This window comes from Gymnodraco acuticeps, unplaced genomic scaffold (assembly GCF_902827175.1).
Source record: "Gymnodraco acuticeps unplaced genomic scaffold, fGymAcu1.1, whole genome shotgun sequence".
Lineage (NCBI taxonomy): Eukaryota > Metazoa > Chordata > Actinopteri > Perciformes > Bathydraconidae > Gymnodraco > Gymnodraco acuticeps.
The window spans coordinates 3,221,944-3,242,852 of record NW_022990558.1 but is presented as its reverse complement, the minus strand read 5'-3'; the positions used below and the strand labels follow the sequence as shown (position 1 = coordinate 3,242,852).

The 20,909-nt window shown below is 41.4% G+C and overlaps 2 protein-coding genes across 6 annotated transcripts in view; both read left to right on the top strand.

Moving 5' to 3' along the window:
- Positions 1 to 15,649, top strand: part of ccdc57 (coiled-coil domain containing 57) — a 47,749-nt gene extending 32,100 nt beyond the window's left edge. For 4 of the 5 annotated variants that reach the window (XM_034227567.1, XM_034227565.1, XM_034227568.1 and 1 more), the window contains 8 exons: positions 2,530 to 2,785; positions 8,497 to 8,631; positions 8,826 to 8,926; positions 9,844 to 10,081; positions 11,334 to 11,437; positions 12,382 to 12,498; positions 12,904 to 13,063; positions 14,785 to 15,649. In XM_034227567.1, coding sequence (XP_034083458.1) covers positions 2,530 to 2,785; positions 8,497 to 8,631; positions 8,826 to 8,926; positions 9,844 to 10,081; positions 11,334 to 11,437; positions 12,382 to 12,498; positions 12,904 to 13,063; positions 14,785 to 14,990 — 1,317 coding nt within the window. In that variant the 3' untranslated portion in view covers positions 14,991 to 15,649. The remainder of the gene's footprint in view (positions 1 to 2,529; positions 2,786 to 8,496; positions 8,632 to 8,825; positions 8,927 to 9,843; positions 10,082 to 11,333; positions 11,438 to 12,381; positions 12,499 to 12,903; positions 13,064 to 14,784) is intronic. The other variant, XM_034227566.1, reaches the window with a different exon arrangement.
- Positions 15,650 to 16,917: 1,268 nt separating this feature from the next.
- Positions 16,918 to 20,909, top strand: part of fasn (fatty acid synthase) — a 45,382-nt gene continuing 41,390 nt past the window's right edge. Inside the window, exon 1 of the mRNA XM_034227481.1 lies at positions 16,918 to 17,193. The gene's annotated coding sequence lies outside the window, so the exon portion shown is untranslated. The remainder of the gene's footprint in view (positions 17,194 to 20,909) is intronic.

Below are 20,909 nucleotides of genomic sequence, written 5' to 3'. Positions count from 1 at the left end.
AACGCTCGAAGTGGAGTCGAAAGAGATGAGTTTTCAGTCTGCGCCGGAAGATGTGCAAGCTATCTGCTGTCCTGATGTCAATGGGGAGCTCATTCCAGCATCTTGGAGCCAGGATAGCAAACCCACGTGTTTTTGCTGATGGGAACTTGGGTCCCCCTCGCAGCGAGGGTGCAGCGAGTCGTTTGGCTGATGCAGAGCGTAGTGCACGTGCTGGGGTGTACAGTTTAACCATGTCCTGGATGTACGAAGGGCCAGATCCATTCGCAGCATGGTAAGCAAGTACCAGTGTCTTGAAGTGGATTCTAGCAGTTATCGGAAGCCAGTGAAGGGATCGGAGGAGCGGAGTGGTGTGGGAAAATTTAGGAAGGTTGAAGACCAGACGAGCCGCTGCATTCTGGATGAACTGCAGAGGTCGGATGGCACATGCAGGTAGACCAGCCAGGAGGGAGTTGCAGTAGTCTAGGCGTGAGATGACGAGAGCCTGGACCAGAACCTGCGTCGCTTTCTGTGTCAGCTGGGGACGCATCCTCCTGATGTTGTAAAGCGTGTATCTGCAGCAACGGGTTGTAGCAGCGATGTTTGCAGTGAAGGACAGGTTGTTATCTAGGGTCACACCCAGATTCCTTGCAGTCTGAGTCGGGGAAACAACACAGGTGCCGATGTTGATAGTCAGGTCAAGAGTGGGACAATCTTTTCCCGGAAGGAAGAGCAGCTCAGTCTTGTCAAGGTTGAGCTTGAGGTGATGAGCAGACATCCACTGAGAGATGTCAGCTAGACAAGCAGAGATGCGTGCGACGACCTGGGTCTCTGAGCGGGGAAAGGACAGAATTAATTGGGTGTCGTCAGCGTAGCAGTGGTAAGAAAAACCATGCGGGCTAATGACTGATCCAAGCGAGTTTGTGTACAGGGAGAAGAGGAGGGGACCAAGAACAGAGCCCTGAGGGACCCCTGTAGTTAATTGACAAGGGTCGGACTCAGACCCTCTCCAAGTTACCCTGTAGGTACGGTCTCATAATCTAATCAAAAACTAATTCAAAGATAATTGACTTTAAAACTAAGGAGCGTAGAAATGATAAAATGCGAACTCATTCCTGGTTTCAGGACTCATTCCCTCAACACTCTATATACCATGTGATTGTTGATATGCATCCAGCTCATGCCCCACTAAGTTCTCATAAGAGTGCATTTAGAGCTGTCCTTTTTTATAGCCTTTGGCCTTTTCCTCCAGCATCCTGAGGTATGATGGAAAATGGAGAGGAAAATGTATCAAATGTCTCCGATAACACTTAAGCTTAATGCCTGGAATGAGATTCTTCATAGCATGGCATGATATGTTGGTGGTCTTAGACATTAGGCTGCATGTTCCAACTTTGTGTGAGTGTGTTCACACATTTCATTTGCCAGATTTAATACAACACTCAATACTTGGTTACACCATGATAAGAAAATATTTATAATGGGAACATACTGTACACCTCTATATGTGTGTAGCATGTTTCACATGTTATTTGTAATGGAGGTATCATCTCTGTGACTGACACATGTCTGAAAAGCGTAATCCATCAGGTGCTCAAAGCTTCCTGATAAAGGACACTGTTGAAGGACCTCAATTCAGAAGGTTCCTACAAGTTCTTCAATTGTGAACATTTGCCTGAATGCTTCATATTCACAAATCACATAAGCATCTATTTGAAAATGCAAGGATAATTAATAACTAATGACTGCTAAAATGATAAAAAATACAATCAAAATGAATAAAGGAATCTAATGGATACAGCAATGAACAAATTCAGTTTTAAAGAGGGTCACCATGTATCAGAGGACATTTGTGAAAAGTATTTGGCATATTTGTACTAATTGTACCAATTCAAGATTATTGGATCAGGGATCAGGGATAACAAATCCCTGATGGATCAAATAATGCACCTTTTAAAGAGGCCCTATTATGCTTTCCCTTTCCTGTAGTGTGTTCTATATGATTTTCTCTAAATGGTCTGCAAAGGCTAATATCCCAGGAGTTTCTTTCCACCTGAAACGCCTCTGTTGGACTTCTTTGTTTACTTCCGGAACATAGTGATATCACTATGTAACACTTTGTCTCCAACACATTGTACGTGATCTGTACGAGACCTTCAAAAATACTGGGTTCATCGTCACCATGGGATACTGGCCCTAAAAAGGTGTCAGCACCAGGTTGGCGCCATCCACAATCGACCATGAATTATTCAGTTGTCAGTTATTGTCCTCCTAGAGCCTCTGAATGACTTTTCCTGACCTGGATATCAGAGTTATCTGTGCACATTCAAAATTGTATTTACCATATTCACTCCACTTTTCTGCAGACACTTTGGTTGTTCCATTTGAATCCTTCTCAGCCAGCATATGTACAGGATTCAAACTTTAAGACAAATAAAAGGGAGGCTTATCTCATTTCTAAACAATTCTTAATAAATGCAGCAAAGCAACTTGTTACAGGATCATACAGACATTATACTGTACACAACTCTCACGTGTGTTTATTCCCCCCAGGGTGTCACACCACAGGGCGGCTCTCTGGCATCAGAAGAGATCCATCGTCTACAGCAGCAGAACAGCAGTCTGCGGGCCGTGATTACCCAGATGAGGAAGGACATGGAGGGTCTCATTCATCTCCTTCCCCATCCACAGCCACAGGCCTCCACTCCCCTTCCAGTTAAACATCCAGGAGCCCCTGCCCCCCCCTCCCTCGCTCCTACAACTGACAATCAGGTGGCCACTGGACCAACGGGGCAATCCACTGACACAGGTACGGAGAGTACTCTTTTACAGAAACATTTACAAAAACAACACTTTTCTTCTCTCATTACTGTGCATACTGTGAAAAGCTACGCTGACATTTTGTATTGTTCAGCTCCAGGGGCAAGTTTAACAAAGACAGGCTTGGACGACGATTCATATCAGACTTTAGAATTAGATGAATGTCTACATCAGCCCGTTTCACAAAGATGTCTAGTTCCTGCCTATTTTAAAGTTGTATAACATAAATAACACTTTACAAGGCTTTTCAACATAAATGTGTCTTGAGTGTGTCAAGAGTAAATGTTAAAAAAAAGGTTACGGTTAGTTTTTATTTCTAATTAATATAGCACATTTCATACACAAAGGCCATTCAAAGTGCTTCACACAAAAGAAAAACAAAGTAAATAAAATTAAGTCATAAAAGAGTCATTGTCATTGTTAACACAGTAGATGCTGTGAGTTGCAGGAGCGTAATAACAAAATGGTGTTAAATATTGGTAAACAGAAAGGTTTTTAGCCTTGGTTTAAAAGAACTCAGATTTGGGGCAGACCTCAGATGTTATGGAAGTGTATTCCAGATTTGCGGAGCATAAAAAATGTGCATTTAGTCCTGGAAACTTGGAATGATGAGTAGGCGTGCCCCCTATGATCTGAGTCTTCTGGAACAACAGGGATATTATATTCTTTTAGCTTTTTTCAGGACTCAGGCGGCAGCGTTCTGAATGAGTTGTCTGGTTGATTTTTTACAGAGCCCTGCAAATACACTGTTGCAGAAATCAAGCCTGCTTAAGACAAAGGCATGAATACGTTTCTCTAGGTTCCTGTTGAGACATTTTAGTTTTTCGGTGGTCATATGCTGATTTTGTAATTCTGTGGATCTGGGTTTTTTTTCTTTTTAGGTCCAGAACTACACCAAGATTTCTGACATTGTCTGTTGTTTTAAACAGTAGAGCTTCAGGTTGAGCACTGACATTTCTATTTGAAAATGTGTAACTAGTCAGAATTGCATCTGTATATGTCGTGCCATGGAGCTCACTGTAACATAGCACTACCTCTATCTGGGTGACCATTTCCGACCACAGAGTACCTAATAAATCTTTCTGACTGCCGTTGTAATTTCATCGCTGGCCATGTAATATGGTACGAGCAAATCAGACTACTGTTGATCTGTTGTTCGCTGCAAGAACCAGTCTTTATGCACTCCCGTTATGTGAGGATGTGAAGACCCAGTGGATAACATGTATTTTAGAATGAGTTGTGTCAACAACAACAACAACAACAACAACAACAACAACAACAACAACAACAACAACAACAACAACTGGTAACCCCTTTCCCACCACGGAATAATTCAGGATTGACTTCCAAACTGAGGCTCAAGATGGATCGATTTCGACTGACTCAACTTCAAACTTGGAACATGTAAGTTTTGCCATTCTAATGTTTCACTGTTAATTGATGGTATTTTCTTTCCTATCCGAGAGTGTGTTCCTTGAGTTATTGTTATACCTTTTATTGCACCAGAAAAGCTTGTTGTATATCCATGTTAGTGCTTCCTTATATGCACTCACTACGTTAAGGCTCTAACCTGTGTTCAATGTGAAAACTGCCTGTGTGTACATTCACATTGTTTAATAGATAATACAAAATAACCAGTGGTGTAAGAAGTACTGAGATTTATACTTGAGTAAAAGTATAAATACCGCATTCAAAATCTTACCTGATTAAAAGTACAAAATAATTGACATCAAAATATACGTAAGTAGCAACAATAAAAGTACTTTATATACTGCTGCTAAATATTATAAGCTATAATTATATGTCAATATTTATTTATAAGTTGAAATATATTTTTGATTAGCTAATTATCTGAACATGTTAAGTAACTGAGGTTACCTACTGTAACCCAGCTTCTATGAGTAAATGGCGCAGCCCTCTAAGGCTATCGCTATTGGGTAATCCCTCTGCGCCCCCGCGCAGCACTGAAACACTTGTAGTCCACGCCCACCCGCTAGGTGGGCCCCACCCTCGGGCCTCCTTCCGGTATAAATAGGAAGGAGGCCCGGCAATCTGCTCCCATACAAATAACTTTTCTTCAGCTATTCGTAGAGCCAGTGGGGCCCAGCGCTTAGAGGGCTGCACCATTTACTCATAGAAGCTGGGTTACAGTAGGTAACCTCAGTTCTATTTCGTATATGGCTTCGCCCTCTAAGGCTATCGCTATTGGGTTAAGGGCGAAGCATGATGTAGTCTGCGCCCCACTGGGTCCGCCCGGCACTAGAAGCACAGACACACCTGCTCAATAACACCCCCTGCCTGTTGTGCCATGCGTAATGGCACATCCCCGTCCCTGGAACATAGCAAAACATGCCTATCTTCCCGACGGGGTGAAGGCTGGGAACAATACATACCGGCCGCTGTGAGAAAGTAGAGACGAAGGTCCCACCTTGTCCTGCGATCATAGAGGGGGAACAGCAGCTCTCTGCGTGTCAGACAGGTAGGAGAGCGCACAGCTGGATCCCTGACGTCACTCACTCTGACCAGGCACTCCGTACGAAGTGTGTCAGAGTAAAGGGAACATCCCTCTCATACAAGGGGAAAAGGGCCGCTCTCCGCGTGCCGAGAGGCAGGAGAGAGGCGCACCGCTGGATCCCTGACGTCACTCACTCCGACAGGACACCCAGTACAGGGAGCGTCAGAGAGGAATGGGAGACCTCCCTCAAATAAAATTGAATAAATGAACAGGGGGAAGACCAAGATGCAGCCGTGCAAATATCTTCCACTGACATTCCTCCGTGCAACACCGTGGAGGAGGAAAGTCCTCTGGTTGAGTGTGCCTTGATACTCTCCGGGGGCTCCACCCCAGAGGAGACATATGCCTGTGACACAGCCTCACACAGCCAGTGTGACAGCCGTTGTGCAGACAGAGGTTGCCCGATCGAGCGCTCTCTATAGTGCACAAACAGGCGCTGAGAACGGCGCCAGGCCGCCGTGCGCGCCACATAGCAGGACAGCGCGCGCACAGGACAGAGGAGATGAGACGTGGCATCTTCCTCCGACCTGTAAGGAGGGGGGAATAAGCCAGCCAGGGTGATCACTCTTGACCTAAAAGAGTTGTGATGACCTTAGGCAAGAAGACGGTGTTTCTTGTATCCCATGGAACTGCTGGGGGGAGAGGCTTCTCTGTGATGTGCCGTAATGGTCGTCATGGTGACGTGCCATGCCATCGCCGCCGCTGCCTGTGAGGCAAAAGGGCTGCGAGGGAGTTTCCACACGCTGCATTTCACTCCGTCTCTCATCATGAGGCGCGTACACGCCCAGAGGATGAGAGGTGTGTGTATGCTGTCCACACGAGGCGTTATAACGGTGCTCGTGGATTTATTATGACCGTGTGTAGGAGGCGTATCTCGGACAGAGGAATGCCGCGAGGTCTGTGGTTTAATAACCGAAAAGTCATAACCACCAGGCCTCTGCAGCGAACCCTGCTGCCTACTAATCAACAGATTGGAGGCAGCTGGCCCTGATTTTCTTCCTCTTGGGGAACCCTGGAAATAGCCTCTTTCAACAGGAGTTCCCGTTTTTCCTCGGACTCCTGCCCGGCACTCGGCCCCAGGGACACGAGGCCCCGTCCGCGGGCTCGTAAGCCTGGACGGGCCAATCGTCCTCCTCGGCCACAGCAGCAAGAGCGTCCGCTCTCCGCTTCCTGTCGCCCGAGGGGAGACGAGCGCAGTGTGTGCATGCTACCTGCTGGTTTAGAGCCGCGTATGCGTGCTCTGATCCCAGGTAGGCTGTGCTTCAGTAACTGTGCTGGTTTGCTGAAGAAAAGAGGGAGCAGATTGCCAGGCCTCCTTCCTATTTATACCGGAAGGGAGCCCGAGGGTGGGGCCCACCTTGCGGGTGGGCGTGGACTACAAGTGTTTCAGTGCTGCGCAGAGGGATAACCCAATAGCGATAGCCTTAGAGGGCGAAGCCATATACGAAATAGAACTAAGGCTGACAGATAAATGTAGAGAAGTAAAAAGTACAATATATGTTTTCAAAAGGTAGAAGAAGATATAGCATACAATAAAAAAAATTATTCAGTTAAGATACAAGTGCCTCAAAATTGTACTTGAGTATGATACTACTATAGTGGTAACTAGTGGTGACTGTAGTCACAGTTTAGCAATCCCTCGGTTATAATGTTGTGACTATTGCCACTTAATATCACTGAGGGATTGTTAAACTGTGATTAATTAGTTGGACTTGAGTGCTCTTCAATGACGACGAAGTTATTGCCTCAAATACCGTTTATTTACAACCAAAATAGTATGTGTATGCAACACGGTCACAATCAGTCACTCACACCTGTACTGGTGAGGTCACTTAAATACCCTGTTGCACCATTATGCCATCCAGTGTTCGAAACAATAACAAAACATGTCATTGGCTGCAACAATGATTTTTGCCATGTATTACAGGTATCATCTCAGTGACCTGATGATCAGTCCTGAAACTGGTGTTGGATGTGTGTTCCTGGCTCTCAAGGCAGTACGAGAAACCATCAGAGGAGGACGTGTTTGCTGAGCAGGAGTGGTCTTAAGGATGCTTCAGGATGACCGTTGTGATCTGAGAGCACCATGACGATCTGACACCACTTCAGTAGAAGAAACTCTTGACGAAGGACTCAATCTGAACAGTTTACATAAAGTTAATGTTGCTACCTTATGCGTTATGTATAACAAATATTTACTTCCATTTTTGCAACTATGAATAAAAAGTGCATTATTTAAAGACAAGCCTGGGTTTTTAAATCAGTAGTAGATACAAGTAGATTAGAGAAACATTTTCTTTCACACATTTGTATGTCATTTCACTTTTGAAACAGGTCTAACAACACACTTGATATCATGCATATAAGAAACGTAGTCTATTTCACATGCGAACTCAAATAGAATCTTTGACAACAGGTGGTGAGTGATTGTAGTTCCAGTAATCCAAAATTCAATTCACAGATAGCAAATAAGCTTGACTCGGACAAGATACGTCTCAGGATGGTTTGTTTGACTCTTTACTTAAACAAAAGGTATCAAATACAAACACATATTTTCTCAGGTCAAAAACGATGTTGCTCTTTGCTTCTTTCTCCTTCTCACACAATCACCAGCAGCTGCCGTCGGCTATAACGTCTCGTAATCACAAACAGCTGCGGTCGTCTATGCCCTGGTTCAAATAAATGATATAATAGCACTAACAACAAAGGATTATAATATTCAAATATATCAAACTATACATTTTAACATATGGCTCCTACAGTGATTGTAAACTTAAGTTATGTGACAAATATACATTGACACAATATCTAACTGAGGCAGGTAAACGTGTAACCTTGTTCACAATGATGTTAATTCTGTATACTGATTTCAAATCAGATTACTGTGCCACCGGAACGTGTTAAGTTTACGCTTTAGAAGTAAACTAACCTCAGTTACAGTGGTTCCATACATATGTGTTCTTTAAATAGCACTCATTTTCCATGAAATCTAGCTAAGACTCTTTTAAGCTGAAAAGTGGGTCTTCCTCAAACCTGCTTCTTGGAAACACAGAATTTAGTCTCCGGTGAGCTTAGGTGTAGATTGCTTGTTTGAAATAAGTCAGTCTTTTTTCTTCTTTTTTTTGACTTGCATTACACTAATCTAAGGTCACACATTTATAGTATTCTTTTGAAAATGTCCACAGGCAGGCTGGATCAGGTGTCTCTCCTGAAGGCTCGATGCAGACACTTAGAGGAGCAGCTGGAAGCCACGGGTAAAGAGAATCTGGCTCCTTTAGTTCCGGACAACACACACCTCCAGAACCAGGGACTAAAGCAAGGTATATATATATATGGAATTACAATTTCTCGCCCAACCCCTCCCCTCCTTTCTTGATTAAAAAGTACAATATTTCCCTCTGATTGTTCCCTCTATGTCTATTTTGTATTAAATCATAATTGTGTTCGTATTAATGTAATATATATCATATAATATGTGCTTATTTGTCTTTTGCCTGTTATATGTAATCCTCAGGTGTTCTGCTCTCAGAGAATGGTGCCGACCCCTCAGCTCTGGACAGGCAGGAGGTCAGAGTGGCACATATTGAGTCTGCTCTCGCCAAACTAATGAAACAGGTGTGTAGCAAAACCAGTCAACAAGTTGAAGTTGACCTGGGGGTTAAAGCTGACATGTTTCATGCTTAACCTATGACTGGGACAATTATCAACCATGTCAAAAGACAAATTGCTCATGTTGTCTCTCAGTCATGAGCAACATTGGCCCAGAAAGAAAGGCAATTAAAAGTGCTTTACAAAAACATTATAAGCGTAAACATATAGCGCAACAAAAACATTGTTATTACAAAATTAAATTCAAACACATTTTAATATTTAAAAGCCAAGATGACAAAACAAGAAAAAGCTCAAATAGGATAAAAGTGGTTTAAAAACAAGAATAAAAGCGACAGTGCAGTGTAAGATATGAATGCATGAAATGTGACACACCATTTAACGCTTCATGCAATGCTCACGTTCACTTATAAAACGTCAGTTAAACGCCAGGCAAGGTACGTTTATTTATACAGCAAAGTGCTTTACAAAAAAAAAGAACACATTCTAAAATAACATTTAAAAAACATTAGAATACCAAGAGAATACAAATTAAAACGCGATAAAATAGAACAAGACATACAGAGAATACACAAATAAAAATGCAGTACAGTGCAGTGTTAGATATAAATAGTTCTTTGATTTCATGAAAAGCAGCGGCAAATGATCTCAATGGGACCAATCTCGTTAAATAAAGGTTTGAAATGAAATAAAAGTCTCTGTTGTTTGGGTTTCAGTTTTCTGGTAGTTTGTTCCAGATATATGGAGTGTAATAACAGAACGCTACCTTTCCATGTTCAGTTTTGACTCCCGGTAGACAAAGCATCCAAGAACACCTAAAAGCTGATTTTCAAACCAGTCAGTTATGTGAGAAGATATTGTGTGAGGGGGGTGCTGCAAACCAGTTCCTTCAAGTTGTATCTCTTGTGTCCTCTTCCTTCCAGACTGCGCTGGTACGACAGCTGCAGGAGGAGAACCTGTGTTTGAAGCGGCAGCAGACCCCAGGTCAGATGTCTGGCAGCCCTTTAGAAGATGTGCAGGGTGCTGAAAACAAACGTCCTGTCCTGCACAGCAGACTGAAGCAGGCTGCATCCTGTATCGCCCGGCTGAGCAGAGACAAGCAGCAGCTGATAGAGATGGGGAACCGCCTCCGGGCCCAGATCACCACTGCTGGACCACAGGGTACAATAACACACACACACACACACACACACACACACACACACACACACACACACACACACACACACACACACACACACACACACACACACACACACACACACACACACACACACACACACACACACACACACACACACACACACACACTGCATTAAAGAGCAGGCAGTGTGGAAATAATATCAGTAGGTAGGGTGTCTGTTCATAACTTACATATTGTGTTTATATGGACATAGTTACTGGGCCAAGTAGGTTTGGCTAAGCCCTATTTTCATATTTAATGTTTCGTGTTCTTCTTTAAAATATTTTTATATAACATAAAGGAGAAGAATAAGACACAGGTGGGGAGGGAAAAGATACACAGGGGCACCAGGTGAACACCATCTGGGTTGCGGTCAGATAATCCAAAAATCAGCTCCTAAATTCTAACCCTATCGTCTATTCCTTGACCTCTGAGTGAAACGTCACGGGGTTAAGTGGATAGGAGAATTCAAAAGGACTTAGGAGAAGAGACTGCGGTACTTTAGAGAATCGTGTTTATGATGCGGAATTGAAATAAAAAAGGAAAGTGAAACTTATGCTCGTCGTCCCCCTCTCCCTCCGGTCCACATTAATACAATGTCGCAAGGCATTGTGGGGCAGCATTTTCTCCTCTCCTTTCGTCAAGGGAGGTCCAGTGGTTCCTAAGCTAAAGGAGGTTATAAAGGAAGTTTGAAACCTCCTTTCCTTTCATGTAGAGAATTTGAACGGCTCTTATCATGGCTGCCACTGAGGGACTTCCGGGTCATTTCACTCTGTTAGGAAGGTTCCTAAGCTAAACGGACTATTCGACTGCAGCCCAGGTAATCCAACTGGAGGGACGAAGAGACAGGAAGTAACAACAGACATCACACGGGGAAACAAAGACAGATCTTAACGTGAAAAATTGAAACAGGGAAAATTAATACGGATCGTCACACTAAGACTCTTTCAAACTGAAAAGCGGGTTCTCTTAAGACCTGGCACTTGGACACAACAATTTGTACTGCATAATCATGGTATATACATCTTTCTTTTCAGGACAAACTAACCTGTCAGAATATTTATGCTAATCTCATAGAAATGTAGGAAAATGTTCTCCCAAATCCCATAAACCTAGGAGAAAATGGAAACAAATTATAATTAACACAAGTCAGAAACTGTCTATATATTTTCGAAAAAAGTTTTACTAGACAGCACCTAGAGTACGGCCCTACGAATATTGTGTGTCCAGCAGAATCAGTGGAGCCGGAGCGAGACTCTTTCACAGAGAACCAAGGAGAGCATCATGACCGGCTGTCTGCTCTGGAACAGCTCCAGTACCAGCTCACCACACAGGTATCTGCTCCAGCTCTACAAATCTATAATCAATGACATGTTTCCTTCCTCACAATTCCTTCAAAGGAACTTCTTTATTACGCAGTCAGGAAGTTATCTCTTACCATGTTGTCCCTCCTCAGATTCAACAAGCGATGCGGTAACTAGGAAAGAGGGTTCATTTTAGTGCTAATCGCAAGCTAGACATGAGAATATCCTTTGCCCCTGCTGTCACTTATTTAATGACATCATTTGTGTAAGGTTAGGTGACTTGGACACTCTTACTTCCCCTTTGAAGTAAAAAAATGCTTTCATCCAGTAGACATGATAACTCCTCAACATATCTTTTCACTTTTAATTTCAGAGAATATCAGATTTCCTTTTATTCGAAGAATTCATTGAAGTACATTTTTCATTCATATTTAAAATAGTAATTTTTTTATTTGAGCATTCTGGACCCCCCTAAAACCGCAACATGTCATTTATATTCCAGTTTATGTACAAGTTATACAAATGGGATACATTATGGTAATTTGTGAGCTTGAGCATTGGAGTTTATACTTAATCAGACATGATCAATCTCTAAATGTATATATATCTTCTCATTCTTGAAATAATTAGAAAATGTTATATTCACAAAGACCTATTTTTACCCTATCCATTAGCCTATTACAATAGTATTAAATAACACTTACCCCTTTTTATATGCAGAATAAATTGTGTGTGATAACATGCATCGTCTGAGGCAAACCATATGATGGGGAAGCTGGCAAGGCACTTAGAGTCACACCAGTATGTGATCAGAACTGGGTGTCATGGCCTTCTACACCCGTTCCCAAAGCCGCAGACAGCCACTGGGAACACTCTGGGAAACACCTCAGAGGAAGAATGATCTTAGTGATGTGTGCTTCTCTGTGCTACCTCAAGAGGGCTCTGTGGCTCCACTAATGTATGTGTCCCTTCAGGAGCTGCAGTATGCACTGAGACAGCAACACCTTCCACCTTCCACCAACCGAGGGCCCTCCACTGAAGGGGCTGCTAACCCTCGGTCCCAGGGTCACACACCCTCAGAAACACCTGAGGTAACAACAGAGGGAATATTGGGTTTAATTGATATGCAATACTCTCCTCAAATTGAATGGATATCATTTGGTGAAAAATGTATCCAAGGTAATTCTAAAATATTCATAATATATATATATATATATATATATATATATATATATGCAATTCAGCATTAATATATTATTACCACTATATATATTGTAATATACTTATTGTAGTGCAATGTCTTAATTTTTGCTTTAATTTATTATGTATATATAAATATATATTTTCGACATCTTGTGTTTGAATAAATAATTGTTTAATCTATTTTTATAATCATTTCTATATTTATAATTTACTGAAAAAAAAACAAAATAATATTTGTCTCTTAATTCAATAAACATGTAGCTGTCTTACCCTGCTGTTCTCCTCTTCTTTAGAGCTCAAAGACCAAAGAGAAGACAGTGATCCAGTCTCAGGGCTCCATGCAGCTCTCAGGTGTGTCCAGGTCTCTGCTGTCCTCAGAGGACTCCCTGCAGTCCTTAAAGGAGCTGTGGGAGAAACTGGACCATGGATTCAGTTTATCAATGTTATCAGAAGGTAACCCAACAGAATAACTACAGCTCCAATATACTAAACGTCTGCTGTACAGAATCCTAAAGGACCCATTCTGAAATACAAGCGTCCTCACATAAGGGTAGTCTTGTGAGAAGATTCAATATTCTAATGCTTTATTAGCATATGCATAATAGCTACAGTGTAGTCCCAGGCTCCTCCAACAGTGCAACATGCAATAGACTTAAGATATTAAAAGAAATTAAAATAAGGCAAGAAAAAAAGAGACTGGTAAAAGGGACACAATGGTGCAAGTAAAATGCAGAAATAAGTCAACTGGATACATGCAAAAAAAAGTAGAATGCATAAAAAACTGAATGTATGTATGTATAATGTATAAATAGATATGTAGACTGTGAACACGGAATTAAAAAGTGTGTCAGCATTCAGTAACCTACAAACAAGTGGACATGTGTTACAGTACATCCACAGAATATGGCTTTGTCCAAATGCCCAAGCAGTCAGTCCGGCTGCTGCAGTGGTAAGGTCAGTGAAGGCCACACAGAGGGAGGCTTGTTGCTCAATGTGTGTCTGTAGTCTCTGTCGGCTCTCCAGGGAACGGTTTCTCAACACCAGCTGCTGCCAGATCAGCCTCAGACGCAGTGATCAGCAGGGCACCATATCATAATTGTGAAACAAATCTGGCGCACGGTTTCAGCACGCTTACGATAAGTGTCCTGACTGGGTGAAAGAGTTCATCACCGATATGAACCATCTGCATGATAAAAGACCTGATAAAGGTCCTCATCTCTGAGCCAAGACATACTGTACAGTGGGGTCATCCACCGATCCCAGGGTTGTCGGTTCGATCACCACTTTCTCCTGTCCAAATGTCCAATTCTCCTTGATTGCTCTCGATGGCTTGGCTAACATTGCTATGTTATGTATGTTATGTATGCTATATCTAAATTAAGCTATCTACCAAATATGTCTTATTTGCAATCACTTAAATGAATTGTATTCATAAACAGTTTAAATACAGTAAATGTGCATTGATAAGACATAATGATAATATGTGAAAAAGGACACCAGCTTTGGAATAGGGTCCCACACACTAAACATCATTTATTTTAAACTATATATTTCTACTATTGGAGGGAGTCATTTATTATGCAGAAACACTTTACAAGCTAAAAAACACCTATCACTAACCAAATATCCTTAAACTAATCCAACCATATACTAAATGGTCCTAAAACATTAATTGAATTGGTTTTAAATAGGTTAGATATTAAAAAAAAACACAGATATATGACAAAGGGAAAATAATGGTACAAATAAAATGCATTTCATAGTAAAGTAACTTGTTTAGAAATCTCAAGACTTGTTTTGTATTCAAGCTCTCACATATGTGGTTAACAACTGCATCAAATACTCATAGGGATAGACAACCATGGGTTCATCCTTTTCACAAAGGTTCAGCAGCTAGTGAGGAACAATCTAGTGATGTTAAAGTATTCCTAACCATCCTGGATCCACACCTGTGTCCACATCTGCAGGGGAAACTGATGACCTGCTTTTCAGCCCTTGCCCTAATCTCACTCCAACTTTCATTGCAATCTGTTAAAAAGGAAAATAATGCAAGCTCTAGATGTTTGGCTCCATAATTACAGCAAATGTAACTTGTCCAGATAGACATAGCTTCCCAACATTCTACACTGGGATTTGTTAGAGTGATTGCAATTGCATCTCTCTTTTGATCTAAGGTGAGGCTGAGCTGAGCAGGAGGAAGGTGCATGAGTCTGGAGTGGCAGGAGCTGATGGTGGTGCTGGGGTCCAGATGACGGCGGAGGGTACCCGGGCTCCCGTCCATAGTCGGCTCGCTACTGAGGTCCAGCAGAAGAGGATCCCTTCTAAAACACCATCAAACAAGAGGATGTGCAAGATCAGAAACTACAATGTGAAAAGTTGACACACCCAAAAGGGACAATCTGTCAGTAAACTTCTCATGGGGAGTCCGACTGGTACTTTTATATATACTATGGCTCTTGAGGAGCTTTGTCAAGGTTAAGAAATGAAACCTGATTATGTCTTAGATTACAATTTAGGAGCTTTTTTTAAGGCTCCTTCCAGCATCAGAGCTCACATGGCTGACCAGTTAAGGGACCACAGTTCAAATGAACATAATAGGTTTTAAGTGTATGTCTATTATCCTCAACATTTTATTTTCTAAATAATGTTTTGTCAGTAGTCTCCTTTGGGCGGCTGTGGCTCGGGAAGTAGAGTGATCCCACACTGATCAGGAAAGGGTTGGAAAATACAACCTTTTTCCCAGAATGCATTATTTTATGTTGGGTCTTTAGAGTAAAATGCCCTTTTCTTACTTGATGTGATTTCTCAGAAATACAACTCCTATTTACAGTGACTCTCCTCATGCAGAAATAATAGGGGGGGTAATAGTTTTCTGCCACTCCAATGGTCGATGGGTCCATCCCTGAATGGAAGACAACATCACAAAGTGTTCTTGGGCAGGATTCTAAACCCAAAATTGCCTCTGTAGGCATGGCAAGCAGTGTGTTTTATATCTGTAAAAGTATTTTTAAATCACTTTGAATAAAGCGTGAAATAATATTGGCTTTGAAATACATTACTATGAAGCAACTATTTCTACAAAACTCAAATTGTGCATTTATTTGGTTGCTTGCCTATAAAAATGATCAGAATCAGGTTTATTGCCAACCTACACACACAATGATTTTTTTGTTGGAAGAATATAATTTTAAAATCAAATATATAACTATTATAAGTGAAAGTATAATAGTATAATTACTATTAATGTTATAAGTATTTTAAAAACTGCTATTGTATTATTTAAAAAACAAAGGAAATGTTTAAAATAAATATAAATACCAAAAAGTACAATTAGAATATGATACTCTGAAAAATATATAGCATTACATCAGAATTGAATGTGGAAGAAGGGTGGATGGATCACCCCTGCTTCTTATTTTTAGCCAAAGAACACATCTGTATGTTCCACTATTGATCCCTGGCTCTTCGTTGTAAAGCTTATCTCTTCCAGTGCCACCAAGGTGGGTCAGTAGGAGAAACACTTTCTCAGGACATCATGCTTTTTTAAATGATGAACTGCAGTTACCCCAAGAAGTCAGACGAGCGTTTCTGGCTACGTAATCACTCAGGCCCCGCCTTTTAATCACCCTATCTCGGAAAAGCCCTCCCTCCTGTGTTGTGATTGGATGAAACCTCACAATCGTTCTCAGTGATTTGTTACTTACCTGTCAATCCAGGAAACTTTGATATGTGCACTTCTGACGACGCAGGTCTGTACATTCAAGTTCAATGTAGTATTATGAAATGTTAAATTAAATATGAACTTGATAAAGGTTAACAACCTTTAGTTCTGATTAAAACGTTTGCAGTTTTTTTCTCTGAATCCTGCACAGTATTTCGAAAGTCTCGCGCAGGACATACATGTTTCACAGTTCCACGTGACACACTGTCTTCTTTTAATCTGCAATGAATGTCCCTTTACGTTTTGATCTTTGCACGGGCTTAAAAATGTTAATACAACTAGGCTACGTCAGTTAATACAATGTAAATACAGTGTGGTATGTTGGTTAACAGCATTTGTTGCACCCAACCCAACATTCCCCCATCATCCATGCAAGGTTGCTGCAACTGGCCGATAATAATACATATAGCTCGCCAATACAATACAAAATAATGCATCAGATTCTAGTGTAACCGTAAGAATATTTGATACGTTATTGGATTATTAAGGCACATTTCCTGTCATGTTGTAGTCATAGGTTGTAGTGTGATGTAGCGGGGCGGAGCGAGGATGATGCCGGCTAGAGAATGAACTTTAATAACCCCGACTCCTTTTTGGTGCTCTCTGTGACTACTGGGGCGTTCAGCGAGATGCTCCGCTACTGACTGGATCCGCGAGCCCTGCCTCTTTTTTCATTGGACTGTGCGGCCAGACCAAGTTGTCAGCCCATGTGGCGTGGCCAGGCAGAATGTAACACATTTAAATTCATCTGAGAAAAAGCGTGAGAGAAGCACAGAGGCTTACGGAAACCTTACACAGAGTGAAAGGACAGAGACATTCCCCCCTACGGTTACAGTCAGAGGAGCACCTCCTGGACACACGGGTAAGCTAACGTTGCTAACCGCTATTAGCTGTACGTGTTCGGATGCTATTGCGTGACTTTATTTCTTGTTTCGACACGGAACAATAGTGTCTTACACCAAACAAAGGCTGCCGGTTTACTTTGCTTTTTGAAACGCCGGTTTTTTACAGGGCTATATCAAAAAGCAAATAATCGTGACTCGACACTTTAGGAACTAGTCTTTCATCTTTATGTCGGTGCATCATTCAACCCCACATTATCCTACAACTATTTGAATGCTGCTTATTCTTAATAGCATGCATTTGTTATGAGATAGAAACAATTTCTTTAAACACAAAAAAAAGAGATGCATTCAGAGTTGGTCATCAGGGCATTTCTATAGTTTTTAATTGTATCGTTATTTATTGTAATACTGATGATGTTGCTGCACTGGTGCTCTCCTTCCCTCCGTAGAGCTTTGCCCTGCGTGAAGACTTGCAGGTCACTGAGGCCAGCAGCCATCCTGTACCTTAGCTGTACTAGCTCAAGTGCCTGTGTGATTTATTTGTAAAACCCAAATTGTAAATTGGCAGCTAATTTCTTTGGCTTTTTGTTGTGTTACTGTAGAGCATTGTTGGTGGATGAACAAAAAAAGACCCTTTTATTGAAAAGGGCGTATCATTTGGTATGGAGAGTATACTACATGGCCAATTGCTGCATTTCACTAGTTATAATATTGTTTGAAAAGGATGTTAATAGGTGTCATACCCACATTTTAAGATGGTGCTCATCCTAACAAAGCACACATAATAACGGGGAAGACTAAATATTGCCTTGCAACTCAGTGTGTCTGTGTATTTAAGCAGTGATAACAAGTTGATCTTATATTTGAAAGCAATACAGAATGCTTGAGAGCCTTACTGCATTACATTATTTTCACTTTAAATTATCACCTGGTGCCTGAATATTGTGTTTTCCTTTAAACAAATTAAAACATTTACACGATAAATGTGTCTCCACATATTCACCAGAATGCATGAATTGAAGCTACAAATGAATGATGACAAAAGGTAAATAGGTCCAGTGTAGTTTGCTAACTTTTACATGTGGTTGAGGAATTTGCTGTGTCAGTGGTGGTTGGGGGCTGGCAATGAATAGAAGTGGATGGAAAGTCCACCATCTTTGAGCATTTGATACACAAATATCTGACTTTGCATTTGGAACTGCATTAAGATCTCTGTGGCATGGATTTAACAATTTGCTGGAAACATTTGTCAAGAGACTTTGGTCGATATTGACATTATAGCATCATGTGGTTGCTGTAGATTTGTTGGCTGAACATCTGGGATGCAACATCATTGTTCCGCCACATGCAAAAAGTCACCAACTAGATTGAAATAAGTTAAATGGGTAGTCAATTTGAGTAGTGGGAAGTACTTGTCATGTCCAAAGTCAGCGATGATTAAATCTCAATTACATGGCAAGTTATTCTGCTGGAAGTATCCTTAGAGTGGTGCAGTGATGACATTTTTTTGTAGGCAAACCCTGACGTCAGCATCTGAAGGGCTCCCTTCATAAAAAGCAATGGGATATATTCATTGGTTTTTGGAATAATGCAGAAAATACGCTCTGTGGCAAACACATATTTATGATACTTACACGTTTTGTTCAGCAGGATCATCTCCATTTATAAACACCACCTATGATTGGTAAAGCCTAAGTGCATTTTTCAGAACTTAAAGGTGGGGTATGTAATTTATTTCAGAAACACTTTTTGTATATTCCATGGAATGCTCTTAACATCCCGATAGCAATGAATACATTAAATGCTTTTAAAAAAAATTCATCTGTGGAAGCCATGGCGCTGTAAAAAGCACGACCAATCATCTGAGCCGGCCCGGCTAAAATAACTGGATGGCCTACCTGCCTGTCAGCCTTCCATCTGTGCACAAATGTATCTCGTGCCCTCATTGGTCGTGTGTGTTGGAGGAGGGGCTCTGTGAGGAAGTGGCAGATTTTTTCCGGTTGTGTATTTTCAAATTCTAGCGCACTCGATCTGGTTTCTCCAAAATGACCTACCCCACCTTTAATAGCTAATGATAGGCTATAAACAAACTACATCAGTCGCTTAGCTGTGCATCAACACCGCTAAGCGAAATAGTTAATGTTCGTCTTGATAAAGTTTAGTAGTCTTATTTTATCACTTCTTAGCAACCACCATTTTTATGATACAGTAGAAGCTTTAGACAGTGTTCAGTATTTATTGACATATTTTCTGTCGTAGAATATAACGCTATCTCTTCAGCTTGTGTTAACCACAGACCCGATTTAAAGCATATAACCAAATATATGTTCCAAAAACCATTGTCTTCGAGCGAGGGAACCAAATGTGGTAAACTGCTGACTCATTTCCGGGTCTTAGGACTCAATCCTGTCCAACTCTATTAGAAAATGGGTACACTTATAAAGGAATGGAAATGCTCAGTAACAATTCATTTGTGCTGTCGTGTTAAAATGATGCTTTATTACTTCCAAGGGGCCTAAAGTGAGGCAAGAACAAATCCCCCACAGCACTACACCGCCAATACCGGCCTAACATGCTAATACAAGGCAGGATGCGTGCTTGCTTTCATGTTGTTAACACCAAAGTGGCGCTGCAGAAACTAAGACCCTGCCAAACTGGTCAAACCAATCTCCTTTTCACTCATTTTGGAGAACCTGTGTTACTTGCAGCCTTGGTTTCTTGTTGTTTTCTGACATGCTTGTTGTTCTGCTGCTATTGCTCAACTGGGGGCCAACATGTTGTGAGCTGCTCTCCTGCATGCCTCGGTCGTAGCGTGTGCTTATTAGAGACACTGTTGCCATACTATTAGCTCAAACCATCCTAGTCATTCTCCACTGACTTCACCATCAACCAGACTTTCTTTGCACACAGAACTGCAGCTCATTGGATGTTGTCTCCTTTGTGCACCATTCTCTGTAAACCCTAGAGAAAATCCCAGTTTTTGAACACTGAAATACTGAAACGTTGACTTTATTTAAATGTATATTGTCAAAAATATTTCACAAAACTATTAGATTTGTTGCAAGCAATAGTATTAAGTTTAAATACAAAATATTAGGCTCAACTTAATAGTATTGCTTTCAACTAACCTAATACAGTTATGTGATATTTGTTGACATAATACATTTGATTAAGGTCAAAAGTTCAGTTTTTTCAGTGAATACTTTAAACTACAATTGTGTCAAAATCACCCTTCTTCCTCTTTCTGATGCTTGGTTTCAACTTCAGCAGAATTTCCTGACCGTGTCTTCATTCCTCAGGCATTAAGTTGCCGTCACGTGATAGGCTGATTTTATCTTTCTAATACGTAGCAGTTGAACAGGTGTACCAAATGGCAGGTGAGTGTGTGTATGTTTAAACACATTCTTCTCATGTCAGGTGGAGCAATGATTAGTAGGCTTTGTTCGCATAGCTTTTCTCTCTCTATCTAGGAACACGTTTGTCCTCTTGGCGTAAGAAGAGGATCATCCAGTATCGGTGCACGCAGCAGAGGAATGATAGAATAAAATTGCCAATTGTCTCTACTGTGTTTATCCTTCAGGCTCTTTCCATCGGGCTATGTTGCAAGTCAGGTCTTGTTGCTGGGTGAGCTCAGCAGTGTAATGCCCAGGATGTGAGGGCTGATGGGGACAGTGTGCGTGTTGAGCAGTCCAGCTTGTCACTAGCTGATAGTTATTCTTATGCCTTTGGTCAT